Source organism: Cupressus sempervirens, chromosome 7 (genome assembly GCF_028749045.1).
Source record: "Cupressus sempervirens isolate cs-2001-9-10 chromosome 7, ASM2874904v1, whole genome shotgun sequence".
Lineage (NCBI taxonomy): Eukaryota > Viridiplantae > Streptophyta > Pinopsida > Cupressales > Cupressaceae > Cupressus > Cupressus sempervirens.
In genome coordinates, this window is record NC_143124.1 from 396,960,372 (window position 1) to 396,980,668 (window position 20,297).

General features: G+C 35.7%; 1 protein-coding gene across 4 annotated transcripts in view; it reads right to left on the minus strand.

The window, feature by feature from the left end:
• ILA (putative protein kinase regulator ILITHYIA) overlaps positions 1 to 20,297 on the minus strand; it is a 265,229-nt gene that overhangs the window by 140,898 nt on the left and 104,034 nt on the right. For all 4 annotated transcript variants that reach the window (XM_089791540.1, XM_089791536.1, XM_089791539.1 and 1 more), the window contains exons 24-31: positions 19,936 to 20,100; positions 19,662 to 19,838; positions 18,458 to 18,580; positions 18,293 to 18,373; positions 18,064 to 18,180; positions 17,756 to 17,928; positions 5,186 to 5,263; positions 4,903 to 5,050 (exon numbers count right to left, since the gene is read on the minus strand). In XM_089791540.1, coding sequence (XP_089647666.1) covers positions 4,903 to 5,050; positions 5,186 to 5,263; positions 17,756 to 17,928; positions 18,064 to 18,180; positions 18,293 to 18,373; positions 18,458 to 18,580; positions 19,662 to 19,838; positions 19,936 to 20,100 — 1,062 coding nt within the window. The remainder of the gene's footprint in view (positions 1 to 4,902; positions 5,051 to 5,185; positions 5,264 to 17,755; positions 17,929 to 18,063; positions 18,181 to 18,292; positions 18,374 to 18,457; positions 18,581 to 19,661; positions 19,839 to 19,935; positions 20,101 to 20,297) is intronic.

Below are 20,297 nucleotides of genomic sequence, written 5' to 3' on the forward strand. Positions count from 1 at the left end.
CCCTTGAAATTGCTTGTCCTCAAGCAATCTCAGTTCTTGATGCTGCAATACCTGCTCTTTTTCCCAAGTAGCATCCTCCTTTGGCAGGTTTCTCCACTTAACCAAATATTCCTTAACTACCTTATTCCTAAGAGTCCTCTCTCTGGTATGTATCCAGAATAGCTTCAGGGACCAACACAAGCTTACTCTCCTCATCCAACGGTGGCAAATCTGTAGAAGGCACAATTTGTTGACCAATGGCTTTCTTAAGTCTCAACAAATGAAACACATTATGTACTCAACTGCCCTCCGGAAGCTCAATCTCATAGGTGGCCACACCCACTTTGCGAATCACTCTGTAGAGGCCATAAAACCTAGGCTTCAAAATCACAGCTCCACTTTTCTTGAGCGATGACTGTCTGTATGGTTGTAGCCTCAAGTAGACCATATCCCCTACCTCAAAACTGCGCTCTACCCTGTGCTGATCAGCATACAACTTCTGTTGATGTTGAGCCAGTTGTAGTTTCTCCATGAGCACTTTCAAGATATCCTAACTATCTTGCAATAAGTCTTTGGCTTTGGGCACGCTATTGTCCCCCAAAACTAAATCGATGAAGCTAGGTGCTTCATAACCATATAGTGCCATGAAGGGAGTCATCTTGATGGACATATGATAAGTGGTATTATAACAGTAGTCTCCCATATACAGCCATCTGACCCAAGCTCTTTGTTGAGCACTCACAGTTTCTCAAATATCCCTCCACCCATTTTTTCACAATCTCCATCTGCCCATCTATCTGCAAATGGTAACCAGTGTTGGGTGTAAGATCTATACCACACAACCTAAACAATTCTTGCCAAAAAACACTCATAAATTTACTATCCCGATCACTAACTATGAATCTAGGCAGCCCATGTAACCTAAATATCTCTCTGAAGAAAAGATTTGCCACCTGTGTTGTTGTGTAAGTGAATGGAATAGCAAAGAAGTGAGCGAATTTTGTCAAGCGGTCTACCACAACGTAGATGCAATCTCTCTCCTGCACTCGTGGTAAACCAGTGATGAAGTCCATAGAAATACTTTCTCGTTTCCCATCCAGAATGGGCAATGGCTGTAGTAAACCAATAGGAAAAGTGTGCTCTCCCTTAATCCACTAACAAACAACACACTCCCTGACATACCTCTGAACATCATCCTTGAGCCCTCTCCATGAGAACAGTTCTCGAATCTACCTGTAGATCTTCAAGACCCCTGGATGCCCAACTGTAGGTGCGTCATGAAATGCCCTCAGAATCTCCTCTCTAAACTATGATGTAGGGATCAAATAAATCCTGTCCTGAAATCCTATCAACCCATCTAACACTGCATAACTGTCATCCTGAATGATGTCTGCAACTACCGCAGAAGCCCAATCATCTCCTATATACTCCCTTGCAATACGATCTCTCCAATCTCCTAAAATTTCTGCTAGAGCACATAAGTAAAGTCTCCGAGATAAAGCGTTAGCCACCACATTTTCCTTACCTTTGACAAACTCTATGTCAAAGTCATAAGCTTGCCATTTGGCAACACATTGATGTTGTCAATCATTAAGATCACGTTGGCCCATAAAGTACTTAATACTATTGTAATCAGTCTTGATCACAAAACGCCCACCTACCAAATAAGATTGGAATTTGGGCAACGCATGCATTATGGCCAACATATCCCTGTCGTATATAGAATAGCTCCTCTCAACTCCTCGGAGCTTCCTACTCTCGAAAGCAATGGGGTGTCTCTCTTGCATCAATACTGCCCCTACCATATCCTGAAGCATCACACTGAAGTTCAAATGGTTTCATAAAAAAAGGTAGAGCTAGAACCGGACAAGATGACATTATCTATTTGAAGTGGTCAAAACATCTCTGCACTGCCTCTATCCATGTGAAGGCCCCCTTCTTGGTGAGATTCGTCAAAGGTGCAGCAATTTGTGAGAATCCCCTAACAAACCTCCTGTAAAAACCACATAAACCAAAGAATCCCTTCAGTTGTGTGAGGTTTGTGGGAGTAGGCCAATCCACAATAGCTCGAACCCTTTCGGGATCAACCTGAACACCATCTACACTAATGATATGCCCAAGGTAAAGGAGCTCAGTCATGCCAAACTTACATTTAGATTCCTTAGCATACGACTCTCTCTCCAAAGTAGATAACAACTCCTCTAGATGTTGTAAGTGCTCCTCCCTGGTCTTACTGAAAACCAAGATGTCATCAAAGAAGATCAAGACGAATCTCCTCAACTGCCTCCTGAATACCTAGTTCATACAACTCTGAAATGTAGTGGATGCATTGGTTAGCCCAAATGGCATAACCATAAACTCAAAGTGGCCATAGTGACATCAGAAGGTTGTCTTCTCAATGTCCTTTGCTCTCATCCGAATTTGATGGTATCTGGATCGTAAATCAATTTTGGTGAAGAAGCATGCCCCATGCAGCTCATCAATCCTAGGAATGGGATACCTGTTTTTAATTGTTTTCTTATTCAATGCCCTATAATTGATGCACATGCACATCGTCCCATCCTTCTTCTTTACCAAAACTATTATTGAAGCAAAAGGGCTTTTGCTAGGCCTAATGTGCCCCATCTCCAACAACTCCTTAATTGCCTTCTCTATCTCATCCTTCTGTTTCTTAGGATGACGATAAGGAGTAATCATAACCCGTTAATCCCCCTGACTGTATCTTTCAACAACAAAGAGAATGCTAGCAAAGAGGGGTTTCGTCCTCCAAGCCCAACAATTAGATTTGCCAAAAATCCAATAGCATAATAGTAATATCATCCATGCATGCCTCCACTCATTCCAACCAAAAGAATATAAAGTCCTCGAGGAAGTCGACTTCATTTGCATAAGCAATGTGAGATAAATGGGAAACACCTTTTTAAAACAACATTATAATAAAGTGACTTAATTGATAAGTCTTTTATTTAACTATCACTTTATAATAAAGTAAATTAACTTCGGCAGTAAAATCATATAAGAGTCAAACTCAGAATACCATGTATGATAGCTTATTGGAAAGAGCTCAACCAAATCCACCAAGCCGACCACTGGAAATTTCCATATCACTTGACTCCCACTAACTTACTAAAAATAGTAACTCCTGAAAATACTGCCAAATGAGCTCCACAATCACTTCATTAGCCTACAGAAGCTCCCATCTTAGGCTAATCTACTGACCCTGATGGTCACATTAAGTAGGGGTCATTGCAATGGTAGTGAAGATAGGAAACAAGCTACTAACCTAAGATAAGGCTCAAATACAATGGTTCTGGACAAAGTTCTTGCAGATTAAGGATTTTCTTGAAATTAGATTAAATAAAAAAGTCAATAATGAGTCAGTAGTTTGAAAAAAAAAAAAAAAGTCAAGTAAAGAATATGTGTAAGATATAAGCAGATTATAAAAGAAGATATATACAGGTATAAGAAGCAGATGGATTGAGGAAAGAGAATATATGTCATTTGATTTTTCTAATTTATATATAGAGATAAATAAAAAGGATTAAAATACATATATATTCAGATTTTTAATAGAGAGAGAACAAGGTAAAAGTGTGGATGAAAGATATTTAATTATCAGATTTTTATCTGATACGTAAACATTTTTGTAAGGATATATAAGAAAGGGGTGGCATTAAAAACAATTAGTTGTTTAGAAGTCCAACCAAGGACGGTCTCAGTAGCAGGCCCATGTCATTGAGCGTTTTGAAGAGGATTCACCCATCTATGCATTCATAGCTGTAAGGCTTGCAAATTGTGTCAAGTCACCAACAGGGTAGTTAGTAGAATGACAATCAAGGAAGGGTATTAAAGTAATATAGTAATATTTAGTATAATGATCATATAAGTAACTTTTTTCAAATTCAATCAGTCAGTGTTTAGTGGCCATTTGTTCTTCAAGTTGTTTTGTTAGTTTAGTAATTTTATAATCTATCTTTAGTGCTCAATCGTTTCAGCTTTCCATTATAGAAAGATCTTGTAATTTCTTATCTAAGAAGTATTACTCTCCTTAATTTAATTTCGAATATCACTCAATTATAATTCATATTTTACTTATCTCTCAAGTTTGTTTTAACTTTTTTAGACAATTTTTAAATCATAATGAAAATAAACATCTGAGCTATCCAGGGATGGAGGAACATATTAAGAAAAGAGGAATCATAATCAGGGACATTCCCTCCATCAAAGAAACATGTGAGACAACTCTAGAAAGGTGAACTGGCATTCATGTGGAAGGACAATAAAAAGTTAAAAACCAATAAAAGGACATGAGAATTAAGGTGTCCTGGAAAATTGTTTTGTTAGATTGGTGATTTTCTAATCTATCTTAAGTGCTCACTCATTTCAACTTTACGTTATAGAAAGATCTTGCAATTGCTTATTTAAGAAATATTCCTCTCCTTCATTTAATTTTGAATATCAATCAATGATCGTTTCATATTTTAATTTTCTCAAATACATAATGACAAAATAGATCTGAGCAATCTAGAGATAGAGGAACATATTAAGAAAAACAGGGTCATAACCAAGGAGATTCCCTCCATTACAAAAACATGTGAGGCAGTCCTAGAAAGGAGAACAGGTGTTCAAGTGGAAGAATATTATAAACCAAGAAAGAGACATAAGAATTAAGGTGTCTCGGGAAACGATAGCATTTTCTAAAGAAACAACAATGCTTCACAAGCAATAGTTTGATCGAAATGAAACATCACAAAACTGCCAAAAATGGTCATTACCATCATGTTCATGTGCTAAGAAAGATAGGATATGGCCAGTTCCATTCCACAACATATTATGGCTAATATAGCTCAAGAGCATGCAATGAGGTATATCAATCAATACACAAAAATGGAAACCAGCGAAAAATTAAAAACTTTAACTGACCTTGAGCAAAGATGGTAGTACAAGCTTCACCCCTTGCCCACTTAACTGAGACATCATGGCACGAGCGGCACAATCAGCAGACTCACGAACAGCAATAACTTGATCAGAGAAGCATGCCAGCAGTAAGGGAAGAATTTGAATAACATATCTGAAAATGAAAAATGTTACATCAGTTATTTTTGCTTATAGTAACAAATGATGAAACTAAATCTTTAATTCTTGAAATCGCAAAATCTGCATTCAATATCTCCAAATTAACCATAATAATTCAAAAATAACTCACGGTTCAAATAATCGTCCAAGTCTTTCACAAAGGCATTCAAATCCAAACAAAGCTCCTTCACGTGCCTTTGCTGAATTCCTGTTGAAACAGCTTGATGGCATGAAATAGTAGTTTGACAAATGCCAAATGCAAACCAAAGATTTTGAGAAAAGACGAGAAATTAGCATTTCACAAATATGCAATCACTCAAACTATGAAAGGATAACCCTCTGTTAATTGAATTCAACACAAAAATATAACAATTTGTCAGAGGTTTTCTTGGTATACTCATATTGATTGTTTAATGTAATTGTGTGTATGTTATCAAACATTTTTCGTCAAATTATGCGCAATGATGTGTATTCTGCATTTTGTAGTGGAAGAAAACTCACATCAAAAGCACCTTCAAACAGTATTCAAAATTAGACTCTTCCCCAACTTAACTATGAATTTTTTGATATGTAAAAATCAATTAGATTGAAAAGGGGAGGCCACTTATTGTTTGATTTATAAACATTAGTTTAACATGAAATCTAATTGTGATATTTTTCTCATTGTCAACCAAATTTAAAAATTCATTGTATTTTGAAAACACCAAATATATGAATTGAAAACCCTTAACCACAACAATCAACTTACACAATCTGATTGTCCTTTAGAGCATTCTCCCACACAGAAAATTATCTTCTAAAAAGCTCTGACAATGATTAGAATGTAACTCACACTGCTTGCATCCAACTGCTCTTCAACGTGTAGTGTATAATTACATTGATCTACACTCACATAGCTTTCCAAAATTCCAAGATAGACCCTAAAACCTATCTATATATTACAACTACAACTATATTCACATGCCAACCTAAAATAGATTACATCCACAAATTAGCAACATCAATTGGTCTTAATGAAACATGTAATAGGTTTGGTCGAAAAGCCCACAAGCCACTCGAAAAGAATGAACACGCCATGTGGTTCCCAATTAACCCTATCTAGTTTCAATTGTCACTCCCATGCTACCTCTATAACACACACACTACAAGCTAATAGATCCTAAAACCTGATATATCTGTATTAACATTACCATTACACTCACATGTCTGCCAAGAATCAATATATACCAATTTTTATCTTAATTCAACATTAGTTATCACAAAAAGCTTCTACAAGCACGACCCTTAGAACCTTAATGCAGCTCTAGCAAGCTTCTTTAGATGTAATAGTTAAACTACATATGAAAAACATAAATTCACACATATGAACACTAGAAATACATGAAAACCGAAATGGGAAAAACCATGGTGAAAAACATTGTTTGGATCTAACAACCAGGTCCAGCCTTACAAATAAAGAAACCATTTACAACTGAAGTACGCACCAAGCTAACAGAGATATCAATCCCTTGTTAAACTCGTGGACACCATCCTATTGGAGACACCAATCCCCTTTTCCCTGATAATAGAATCAACTTAGTAACTAAGACTTTAATAAACTCTTACAATGATATTGCAACTCGCATTGCTTGCACTCTGCCATACAGCAAATGATCTTCTAATAAACTCTTACAATAATAATGCAACTCGCATTGCTTGCATCTAACTGATCCTCAACATGTCATATCATTATAGTGATGTAGATTCACATAGCTTTCCAACATTTAGGAAAGATCCTAGAACAATATATATATGAATTATCAATACCATTACATTCACATGTCGACCTAGAATACAAATAATTCATCAATAAGTTGGCGACAAGTTATCTTGATGAAATGTGTAATAAGCTAAAGTCCAAGAGCCCGCACACCACTCCCAAAGAAGGAACTTGTCATGTGAATGACCGTTGGCATCATTTGGCCCTATTTGGTGCCAACAATCATTCACATGCAACCTCTAGCAAGCACAAACTACAAGTCTTTGTTGTATTAGTCCGAACGAGATACAACGGTCACATTGACACTTCTGCCAATTCACTTCTAATAAAATCTTGCAATGATTGTAATGAAAATCACATTGCTCGCGTTTGATTGCTCTTCAACACATGTTGTGTAATTTCACCATTATACACACACACATAGCTTTACAGTAGTCCAAGACAAATCCTAGAACCCTATAATATATGTATTAAATGACCACTGCATTCACATGTCGACCTTGAATACACATAATGATAAGACACGATAACTATTTGATATAATGTTTCAATCTCCAGCCTACGGCTTCCAATGGGAATCAATAGTATTCGCAAAGATTATAGACACGACACGATAACTATTTGGCAAAACGACATGCCGATCAACACAAGATCATAGGAAAAGCGCGTGGACTGTTAGACTGGCCATCCTTCATCTTCCCAGCCGTAGTACATTGAATGGTCTTTGCTGGTTGACCACTCATATCTGCACTATGCTTGGTTTTTGAGTGCATTTGAAACTTTTCTTTGAACGTTGGCATAGTAGAGATGATGCACGATAACCATTTGACATAATACTCCAGATTCAAACTCCAAAATTGATGGTCCTGATCATCATAGACAAGCTCACCATCCACCCAAGTATTCCAGCCCGCAAGTAGAGGAGATCAATATAGTAAAGGTGTAGAAATTGAAAACTATAGTCATCCGTTTCACTATCTTCTCTTCACCCTCCAACCAACAAGTCAAGCGGGAAGTTAAATTGTATATTTTTGTTTTAATATCATTCGGTGATATCACCTTAAAGAAAAGTATGGATGTGCTTACAAAGATGAACATGGAGATATGAGTGCACATAGGCCACAATATCAATTGACTCCAGAGAGGTACATGTAAAGTTTTGTGCTAAACCATGATTAAAGAAGTGGTATTTGATGAGAGTCTTATGAAATGATCACCAAAAAGTTTGGAGGGGGGCATCACATTCCCTTTTATGTTGTAATGTCCCCATCTTTTTAGCCTCTCAATGGAGTTCTTAGCCTTTCATTCTTTGAAGGCTAAGTGGAGAAATAAGGTGAAATAATTAAATTAATTTCTTATAAAGTCATTAAATAATTTAAAAATTAAAAGGTGACTTTATATTTAATTAATTTAATTAAAAAGTGACTAAAATAAATATTAAATCATAAGTCACTAAAATAATATTATATTATATGGAAAAGGGAATCTTCTAGTAGCACAACTAATTATTGTTGGAAAGGAGGAAGCTTCTAGAAAAGTGCAATAAAATAATATTTTATGTTCTTCTAGAAAGGGTGAAGGAATAGAATAAATAGAGGAGAGATCCTCATTGTAGGGCATCCAGATTTGATATTGACATTTGTTTGTGCACTTATGGAGCCAAGGGTTTCTACAGGACATTTCAGTCATTGAGAATGATAATTCTCTTTGATTGACAACTTTGAGGCTATGAAGCTATCAACTGATATTGTTGTATTTGCTGGAGGTGATATTTCAGTCACCTCATTGAAGCTTATTGAGTTTTTGCAGCAATTCATGAAGCAGATACACTTCAAATTTAAGGGTCATTCGATGCCCTCATTTTATCTGCACTTTGGAAGAAGTTAAGCAGCTAATTCGGAGGCATATTAGGATGTTTATACCCATCTGCTACAATGCCATCGCTACAAGAATCATGAGCAGTGTCATCGCTACAGGAATCATGAATAGTGTTATCGCTACAGTGGTCGTGAATAGTATTGCTACAATGCTGTGAACAATACCACTACAGTGCATGACAGATTCTGATCCGTTTTAAAGCTGCCTACCAATCTCAAGTTCCCTTCATTTTATCTTCATATTTATGCATTCTCTGAAAATACATCTACATGGTTTTGTATGGACAATCTAGTTAGATTGTTGAAGGCAATGTAACCTGATTTTATATCAGAATTTTTATATCAGCAAAAATATCAATTTTGAAGTTTGAAATATAATGTTAGTTTGCATGCGAAATGTTTGACATAATGTCACTTGGCTGTAAGTGTTAATTTGCATTGAATAGATGTCATCTATTGCATCAAGAAAAAAAGAGTTGCATTTCATATTACGTGTAGACTAAGCGGAAGAGAAGTCATTTTTCAGTCATCCTATGATATTAGAAGTCATCTTTCTTATTCTGAAAACAAACTGAAAATAAAATCATTCATATATCCCTCTGCTGTACAAGTGTTTGACAAAATTTCTAAAAGCAAATTTAGCAAGTTTCAATCAGATTTGGACAAGGATATTACATACATAGTCAAAGATCAATACCAAAACATCACCACAATATCTTGGCAAGTTGCGAGTTCATTCACACAATGCATTTGATTGAGCTCAAGGCCATGCACTCAAACTGTTTGACGAAGTGCCTCTTGAATATTTGCGGTAGAGATGAAGCTCAAGCTCATTATTTTGGAAAATCGACAATGTCTTCCTAGAATCAGCTACGTATTTCACATGGATGGAGACCATTTGGAAGGCCAACCCTTCCAAACATACGGTCATCAGTGTTCCATGATCAGATGAAAGCTTTAAGGCATTTGATAATGGGGTTTCATCTCTTGGAGAAAATGTGCAATGGCTCGTACCTTCACTCCTATCCACACACAAATTTTGAAGCCATAACAAGGCTCTCTAAAATGCCTTATCTTTCATGTGATGTAATTGTTTTAATCTTCTACCTATGTAATCAGCGACTTTTGTCATTTTGGGTTAATATTGTAGAGATTAATTAACCTCACCCAAATCATGTATTTGGGAAGTGGTTATTAATCACGGAGTAGTTCTTAACCTTGATGCCTATATAAGGAATCATCTTAGCTTTGTAAAAGGGACCTTTTTGGATTTTAGAAAAAGGGAACAGTATGCTAAAATTTTGATCAAAAGATAATATTTGGAAAGTGTGTACAGGTTTTCTCTTTGAAATCAAAAATTCCTCTTAGGTTCTTGGTGCAAGAATATAAAGGAACGTGTACTCTGAGTTCTCTTCTTCCGAATCTAAATTGTTAGAAATGTTGATTCTCTTTGCAGTGAGCATTCTCACAGTATTGTGCAGATGTTTATGAATCTTTGGATCAGCATTGTGCTAGTAATAGTTCTCAAGCGTAGATCTTGATTGTTGTTATTAGCAGTTTATGTTAATTTAAGGAAGCTGCGAAGTCGTCTGGTGCGTTCGTCATCATGAGCTTTCTCATCTTTTAAAGTTTGATTTCACTTTTATTTAAAACTTCAAAATTATATCATACGAGGGAGCTGTCCTCTAAACGCAAAGGAAGGCCGAATACCAAGGGCCTATCCAACTGTTGTGAACAGTTTGCCACATACACTCCATTGGGCCATTTTTACAGTGACAAATCTGTTTACCAAAAAAATTTTGGCGACTCTGTTGGGGACTGAAACAAGAAAGATTAATCAGTCACCTGTAATGAAACAACATGGTATTGCCGCATGAGAATGTGCTTCCAGTTCTAAAACTGATTCTTGTCTTCCAGGACACACAGGAAGATATTATTTCAGATTTGAACACACTAGCTTGTAGGTGTAGACGAAACGCTAAGCAATATCATCAAGTAAATCAAGTTCTAAAAGAAGAAAAATTCGGGAAAATATTGCGAAGAGCTCCTATTGGTCAAGATGTTTTAGTCATTGAAAGAATAGTTGTTATTCCAAGAAGGTACAGGCAAAATCTTGGTCAAATCCAAGGTCAAGTAAATAATAATCAATAATCCGGCTCATAAAGGTACCTTCCCTTGAATGAAGGTTGGCGACTCTATTTAAAAGATTGAATTATTGGCAACTCTATCTGAGGTTCGAATTCAAAACATGGTTTGGTTCAAAGGGAAAGTGGAAAGTGAAAGTGACAATGACAGTGATAAGGAATATTTTTCATATCCCAAGAAACAAATTCCTAATGAACCTCTACAAGTAAATTTCTTGAAGGAATTCTATGGCGGCAGGAGGTTGGATCCTAGAATGGTTCATCCTTGCTCCAATTTTTTTAAAAGATCGAAAAAGATGATGGAAAAGATTATGGATTTCTTTCTCATGATCAAGAATTCTTCTTGGAAATAGGTTCAACATATAAAGATAAAGAAGGCCTTGCTGAAAAATGTGCTTCATCTAAATCAACAATGAAGAATACTAAAAATGTCTCTCATGCACCTGTATCTCAACAAAATCAGATTTTCATTGATCCTAAGCAGGCTAGCTTCTTGAAGAGTTTCTATGGTGGACGGAAACTAGATCCAAAAAAGATTCATCCATCTTTGCTCTGAACTTTGCAAAAGATAGAAGAAGAAGATGGTAAAGATTATCAGCTTTTCTCTGACAAGCCAAAATCATTTTCCGAAAGAAGTTCCACATGCAAGCAATAGGAAGAACTTTGATCAGAAAAGTGATTCATGTGAATCGAGGATGGATAATGGTGGTCAAAAAGGTGCCCCAATGACTGCACCTATTGCTCATCAAAATCATGCTTCCATTGATCCTAATCAGGTTGAATTTTTAAAAAGCTTCTATGGCAATGCACGCCTGGATCCTGACAAAGTCCATCCTTCTTTACTTCAAACACTAAAAGAACTTGAAAAAGAAGACCCATGCAAGAATTATTTTCTTTATAACAAAATATCTTTCGATCCAAATGTTAGAAAGGACTCATCTAAATCTTCATGCGTGAAAGAAGACGAAGATTCTATGTCTAATCAAGGAGAAGGTTGAAAAATTAAATCTATAGGAGAAGAGTCGTCTACTAATGTATCAAGGCATCACTGTGAAAATTTCAAAACCAAGAACATATTCAATCATCTCAATCCTAATGAAAAAGAAAAAGAAATATCAAATGTTAAAGATGAGGGAAATATGGATCAAAGTGAATTCAATACTACTTTTATTCCTACTTGGTGCCTCAATGCTTCAGATGATGACTTCCTCTGTAGAGAAGACCTTCCTATTCATTCACCCCTAATCATTAATGATGAGAACTCTATTGCTGAAGTCAATTCATTTGAATATTTTTCACAATCTTCTACCATTACCACTGATAAAAAAATAAGCTCAAGTGAAATCTTGCAGACATATCCGTTAACTCCTGAGATAGAAGTCTTTACTTTTGAGTATGTTGAGGAGTTTTCAGCGAGTGGTATGATCATCACAAGAGTAGAAGATCATTTTCAAGAGAAAGATGATGGGTTGTCAAGAAATCATTTTCAAGGTTGCATGCAAGTGGAATATGAAGCTTTCCCATTTTGTGAAGATGGTCATCAAGAAGAATCAATGAACCAAGCTTGTGTAAACATTGATGAATATTTAATGACAAGTATGATGGAAATGGGAATTAAGGATAGGCTTCAAGTAAGAGAAGATGACACATCAAGTTCTCACTCTTCCTCATGCATGAAACCTGAATTTGAAGTATTCAAGTTCACAAGTGGAGACTACAATGAAGAAAGCATTGTGATGGTATCTCGCACTAGAGAAGTACTTGGCCTTGAAGAAATGTGTTGTGATCTAATGATTGAAAAATGTGAAGATGAAGGCATAGATGATGATGCTCTTTTAAAAGAATTTCCCTTACATCAATATCAACTGATGATCAATTCTCCTGATTAGATAGACTCATTAGAGAATGTGCGCACCAAAATGGAAAAGATGATTGTTTCTTCTTTGAGCAATCTAATGGGAGAAGAGGAAGAAAGACATCATGGGAAGATTCAACATGACAAGGATGTGCATTCATATTGGAATAATTTCGTAGAGAATACAAACAAAATCATTCCCGTGGAAAAGAAAGAGTGTTTGGTGTTAGAAATAAGTTCAGGAATTCATGATGACCAATCACTAGAATTTCAAGTTGAGGGCTTGTCAAGTAGAGAAAAAAAGCATAAATGCATTCAGGAACTTGAGAGCTTTATACTTCAACTCTTTCAAAATGAAGCCATGAATGACTTGCAACATGAAGCAGAGTTGATTCCGAAGTCAGAGATTTTTGATGAGACATGGTTATTTGGATACATTCCTTTATCAAGTGATGTCAAGCATACTAGGAATCTCAGCATTGGAATTCAAAGAGTGAACTTATACTTGAGTCCACAAGAACCTGAAAGTTGCCACATGTTAGCACGCCGTGGTATTTATTTTCCCCAGCTAGTGAATGGATTTGCATGATTATACCTTGAGTCCCCAGAGGTAGGGAAACTTGCCTTGTACATAGTCTAGATAGGAGTTTTTGTTGTGTTGTTTTGATGCTTGCCCTATTTTTGGTGTCAGTTTCCCCCTTTGCAAAGTAGTTCCTCATGTGACTCTATAGCCCAATGGATAAGGCACTGTTCTAATTTTTCTGGGTTCGACCTTTATCCTTGTCAGTCCTTGTCCCCAGTTAGAGCCAGCTGTTGCCCTAGTATTTATCATACCCAAATTTAAAAATTTTCAATGAAAATGTGTAAGAGGACATAAAAATTCAATAGAGAAAGTGTTCGAAGACTTATCCAATTTAGGATTTCAAATCATCCGGCTAATCACCAACTCCGTCCAGCACTTTGAATTTTTAAAATCCGGTTCCCGAGTCAAAAGTTCTCGCAAGTTAATGGAAGGAACCAAAATATGTATTTTCAACTTAATCATTAACTATTAACCTTTCAAAAGGTTAACGTTTGGGGGTCAAAACGCATATTCTGAACCAAATCATTAACCATTAAGCTTTTAAAAACAAGTTAACATTCGCGGTCCAAAACACGTGTTTTACTTTGAAATCTTAACCCCTCCATCAAAGAGGTTAAGATTAATTTCCAAAACACGTATTTTCTCCCCCATCATTAACCTTAACTTCTTGTCTCAAAGGTTAAGGTCGAGCTCCAAATACATATTTTGGAGGTGGTTATTAACCTCTCTGATCAAGTTAGTAAAAGAAGAGAATTGAAAGGATGAATCACTAGCTAATGCTATTGCTAACTATTCAATTGGAGATAATCCAGCAAAGCTTCAACGATGGAAATTGCAGAGGCATAAGCTATTAACAAGGATTGTGTGATAAAATGTTCAAGCAAGATAGAAGTGTCACCCATCACTTCCATTCTCGTACCCCACAGTATTCATCGAGCAAAAAAAAAATGATAAGACACGATAACTGTTTGATATAATGTTTCAATCTCCAGCCTACATCTTCCAATAGGAATCAATAGTATTTGCAAAGATTATAGATAGGGCACGATAACTATTTGGCAAAACGATAAGCAGATCAACACAAGATCATAGGAAAAGCACTTGGACTGTCAGACCGGCCATCCTTCATCTTCCCAGCCGTAGTCTATTGAATGGTCTTTGCTGGTTGACCACTCATATCTGCACTATGCTTGGTTTCTAAGTGCCTTTGAAACTTTTCTTTGAACGTTGGCATAGTAGAGATGATGCACGATAACCATTTGACATAATACTCCAGATTCAAACTCCAAAATTGATGGTCCCGATCATCATAGACAAGCTCACCATCCACCCAAGTATTACAGCCTGCAAGTAGAGGAGATCAATATAGTAAAGGTGTAGAAATTGAAAACTATAGTCATCTGTTCCACTATCTTCTCTTCACCCTCCAACCAGCAAGTCAAGTGGGAATTAAAATTGTACATTTTTGTTTTAATATCATGTGGTGATATCACCTTAAAGCAAAGCATGGATGTGCTTACAAAGATGAACATGGAGATATGAGTGCACATAGGCGGCAATATCAATTGATTCCACAGAGGTACATGTAAATTTTTGTGCTAAACCATGATTAAAGAAGTGGTATTTGATGAGAGTCTTATGAAATGATCACCAAAAAGTTTGGAGGGGGGCATCACATTCCCTTTTACGCAGTCAAAGATCAATACCAAACCATCACCTCAATATCTTGGCAGGTTGCGAGTTCATTCACACAATGCATTTGATTGAGCTCAAGGCCATGCACTCAAACTATTGACAAAATGCCTCTTGAATATTCGCGGCAGAGATGAAGCCCAAGCTCATTATTTTGGAAAATCGACAATGTCTTCCTAGAATCAGCCACGTATTTCACATGGATGGAGAACATTTGGAAAGCCAACCCTTCCAAACATACAATCATCAGTGTTCCATGATCAGATGAAAGCTTCAAGGCATTTGATAATGGGGTTTGATATGTTGGAGAAAATGTGCAACGGCTCGTACCTTCACTCCTGTCCACACATAGATTTTGAAGCCATAACAAGGCTCTCTAAAACGCCTTATCCTTCATGTGATGTAATGGTTTTAATCTTCTACCTATGTAATCAGCGACTTTTGTCATTTTGGGTTAATATTGTAGAGGTTAATTAACCTCACCCAAATCACGTATTTGGGAAGTAGTTATTAACCACGGAGTAGTAGTTCTTAACCTTGATGCCTATATAAGGAATCATCTTAGCTTTGTAAAAGGGACCTTTTTGGATTTTAGAAAAAGGGAACGGTATGCTAAAATTTTGATCAAAAGATAATATTTGGAAAGTGTGTACAAGTTTTCTCTTTGAAATCAAAAATTCCTCTTAGGTTCTTGGTGCAAGAAAATAAAGGAACATGTAATTTGAGTTCTCTTCATCTAAATCTAAATTGTTAGAAATGTTGATTCTCTTTGCAATGAGCATTCTCACAGTATTGTGCAGATGTTTATGAATCTTTGGATCAGCATTGTGCTAGCAATAGTTCTCAAGCGTAGATCTTGATTGTTGTTATTAGTAGTTTATGTTAATTTAAGGAAGCTGTGAAGTTGTGTGGTGCATTTGTCATCATGAGCTTTCTCATCTTTTAAAGTTTGATTTCACTTTTATTTAAAACTTCAAAATTATATCATACAAGGGAGCTGTCCCTCTAAATGCAGAGGAAGGCCGCATACCAAGGGCCTATCCAACCGTTGTGAACAGTTTGCCACATACACTCCGTTGGGCCATTTTTACAGTGACAAATCTGTTTACCAACAAATATCAATTTAATAATTATAATATTTCAATATATAATAATAAATATGTAGTTTTTAGTATGTGGAAAAAGTAACAATTTTAAAATTCACAAAATTATAAAATAATATATAAAATTTGTATAATGTTTTAAAGTTTACAAAAAATATATATATATAAAATTTATATTATAACATCTTTTATTGAAGTAACTTAATTAATTAGAAATAGTAATATAAATTAAAATGTCTAAAGATCTTATGGAAATATTTTGTTTGTAATAATTTTATAAATCTAATAACAATAATATAATGAAAATGAATTATATTCATATTTTAAAAATAAAATATAAAATAAAATGACAATCTTATTAACATAAAACCTAAACCTAAAAATACGTAAGTTTATAACTATTAAAATCTCAATACAAGGCGGAGGCGAAAGACAAGAGTTGCAAAGACGAGTCGCTACAACAAATTGAGGAGTTGCAGAGACGATGAATCCAAAAACAGACAAACAAGATTTTGGCGGACAACCAAGCACAGCTGAAAGAGTTTTTGTCAACGCTAAGAAAACACATATGAAGTCTAGGCACCGATGCACCAAAGCACAGTCTAAAGCCCTAACCGTCACTGCTCAGGAAATCACAGACAAAAGCCCTAGTTGTCACTGCCCGTAAACTATTGGTGCATTCTCAGTATGCACATGGCTTTATTTATAATGAAAAAATGATCAAAAATCCTAAAACATGGGGTGATAAAATATTATTTTTGTAAGACAACAGCTTTTTACCTGTCCATACGAATTTTGGCCAAACTTTAACGAATTTCTTTTGGTTTTGTGGGTTTCGCCGAATTTCGAATCTAAAGCTGAAAATTCGGCAAACCCTAAGACTTAGTGAGATGGTACAATTGTTGGTACTGTTGCACCCAAAAAAAAAAATCCTTATTTCAACACTAAAGGGGAGAATAGGATTATTAGATCATATAGAATTGATATTTATTGCTAGTTATCAGTTAGTTGAAATAAAATCCTTACATTAACACTAAAGGGTAGTATAGGATTATTCTAGCATAACATAGAATTGCTAATTTATAGCTAGTTATCAGTTAAGAATTAGTTTAGTTAATGGTTTGAGTATAAATAAGTTGAATGGCTTAGAATGTAATCATTATTTGTGTTGAAGATAGATGATTGATTCAATGATTTGTGTTGTTAGAGCCTTGTGCTTGTTGTTTCCAATTTTCATCTTTTAATAGCATTCATGGCAGATAAAAAAGCAGTAATGTCTTCAATGGCTATAGCAGTTTTGATTGGAGTTGCAGGCAAGGAACATTGGGGACACCCTAGCGTGTCCTCAAAGCTCCCCATGTGGAGATGTGCCCCATGTCAAAGAATATCCTTGGGAGATTCTCAAAAAAAAAAAAGGTGCAGAATAGATATATTTCAGCTTTTCCCAGTTTCACTGTCTTACATTAGAACTGTACGGAAACCCCAGGAATGCATCCCCTAAGAACAAAGCTTAAGTGTGACTCCATGGATATTGAATCCAATTACTGTAAAACGAACCTGAAGCTTAGCTTAAGGGATCCCAACATTTAGAGGATTCTCAAAAAAAATACAACAATTTTACATATCCGCATTTCTGCTCTTCACATATTCATGGTAAAATTATAAAACCTAGTTCTTGAGACAATACCTGTCTTCCAACCCTGCCATTAATGAATCCACAATACCATACTTCTTAATACTGGAAATGCCAAAGCCCTTAACAACACCTGCAAGACCAAAAGCTGCTCCACGTCGCTCTCCATACTTTTCACTCTGTGTTAGTTGATTAAGGAGCCTTGAAACTAAAACCTGAGCATTTTCCTGCCAGGAAAAATAAGAACAGTCAGAGTAAGAAATGAGATACATCTATTAAAACAGACTCCCATCAGCCGACCTCCTCCCTGATTGAGAAAACTGAATCCATAAACTTCAATCACAATGGTTCTCCTAGTCCACCTGCTGTGATTTCATCAAAGGTGGCAAGCAATTCGATACTGCACGTTGAACTGATTCTGATGGGGTGTTTAATACTTCAAGTAACTTTTCCAGTATTATGGATATTTTTGGATCATCCTGTTCAGCATAGCCAACTTGAATAAGGAATAGTTTGTTAAAAAGGTAAATTTAAGAAAACAAGCTATAAAAGTTTCAATGATGAACATTCAAAGACAAAGAAAGACTGTACTGTAGCAAGATGCTTAGCAAGTGCTCCTGTAAATATAACAACTCCTTCACGAACCAAGTCATATGTCTCCTCATCAGTAGCCTAAATTACACTATGTGTCAGGTATTACAATAATAAAGAAAAGCCATTACAACATTATACATCATAAACAAAAGCCAGTCACACCTTTTTGTTCAGGTAATTTTCAAAAATAGGAAACAAGAGGGATATATTATCTTTTCCATGCTTATTAATAATTATGACACCGGCATCTATCATTCTTCCTCGTACATCCATATTGCAGTCAGCCTGGATAAACAATACCAAGAAGAACATTTTAGTCTTAAATATCATACATAAAAGATATAGTACATCACTTTACGAACAAGATCATCCTACACTTCTTAAAAATAGAAACACAAACCACTTTCAAGTCAGTTAAACTTACAACATATTGATCAATATTCATCATTTTACCTACATACAAAACAATAAAATAACTGCACATTGATAGACTCATGTTTCAGTTAGTTAATTACATTTTCTTCCGAGAAAACTTTGGATAACCAGCACAGTATTAGATACTCCTAAAGTTCTCATGCTTTTAATGCACCCCATGGTATATTGTAGCAGTACCTAAACAAATAAATTGACCACTAATACTGAACACAGATATATGAACACCAAAAAGGGTGTGTGCTCTCTGCATGTTGGTGCTCACTTTTGTAATCTAGGTTGGTGTTAATGAAATTTTTGCATGCTGTGGTTTTCAACCGAAAGGGTTTCCCATGAGAACTGGTGTTGATGTCTTGATGGTTGCTTATTATGTTTTTTAGTGGTTTCATGTTTTTAATAGTTTAAAGTTCTGAAATACTGATTCAACCACCACCCCCTCCCTCTCAGTATTTCATGTGTGCTCTTCATTCATACAGCATAATCTAGACAGCACTGAAAAGAAAAAATAATAATTGATCAAGAGGGGCTTACAGACAGTGACAATGATAATGGAAGCATTCCCATAAAAAAAATCATGGAAATAAATAAATAAAGAATGGAAGGAATGCATCTACAAAACAAAACTTATTGAGGAAAAACAGACAACTGTATGCTAAAGTGGACAGAATTCACATCATTGGGAGTTACAAAAATCATGTCAAGAACAAATTAGCAATTCAAACAACTCAATCCATCAATGAGACTCAGCTAAAATGATATTTGATTTCCTTTCTAGTTTTGACCAGTACAACAGACCACTGATGCTACTTCTACAACAGACCAGGTTATTTCAAATCAAGTAAGAAATAACGAAACCAGAAAATTATTGAAATTAAGACCACATAATGAAAGAATACAAGCAAATAGAGTATAAACAAGGAGCCTCAATGCCCACCAAAGCTCGTGAAATCAAGAAAGTGATGACAATGGGAATATCTTTTGTTGTTAAAATATCAGCTGCTGCATTCAAAGCTAAAGCTATCCCCTGTCTACCAGGCCACGAAGGATCAACAGCATCACGTCCATTAGGAGTATCCCGCACATAGAGGGAAAATAATGATGAGAGGGTGTCCTGCAAAATATAAATTAATAATACTAAATATGATGCAGTATACTAAATAATTTTAATTAAAAGATAAGCACAGTACAAATAAAAAGCCATTGTTTACCGGTATTGTATCAGGGCTTTCATCCATGGCTGCAGCCAAAGCTTCTGCAGCAGCCTGACGAACATTTAAGTTGACATGCGAAAGTGCTGCCAGAAGGCGTGAGTAGTCTGTCCCAAAATCAAATGCACAACGTTCCCAGAGAGTCTCTGCTACTTCTGCAACTGACTGAGTATCCACATCAAATGTTAGACCATAAATCAAAATCATTTAAATTCAAAATCACTTAACATTTAATGAGGAAAACCAATCACTTGTAGACCATAAATGAACAGCGGAAAAGGTCTAGTGTGCATTAAATTATTGGAGGATTCTTAGGATATGTGACAGAAAAAGTTTTTCAGAGATAACTCTTAGCATTGCAT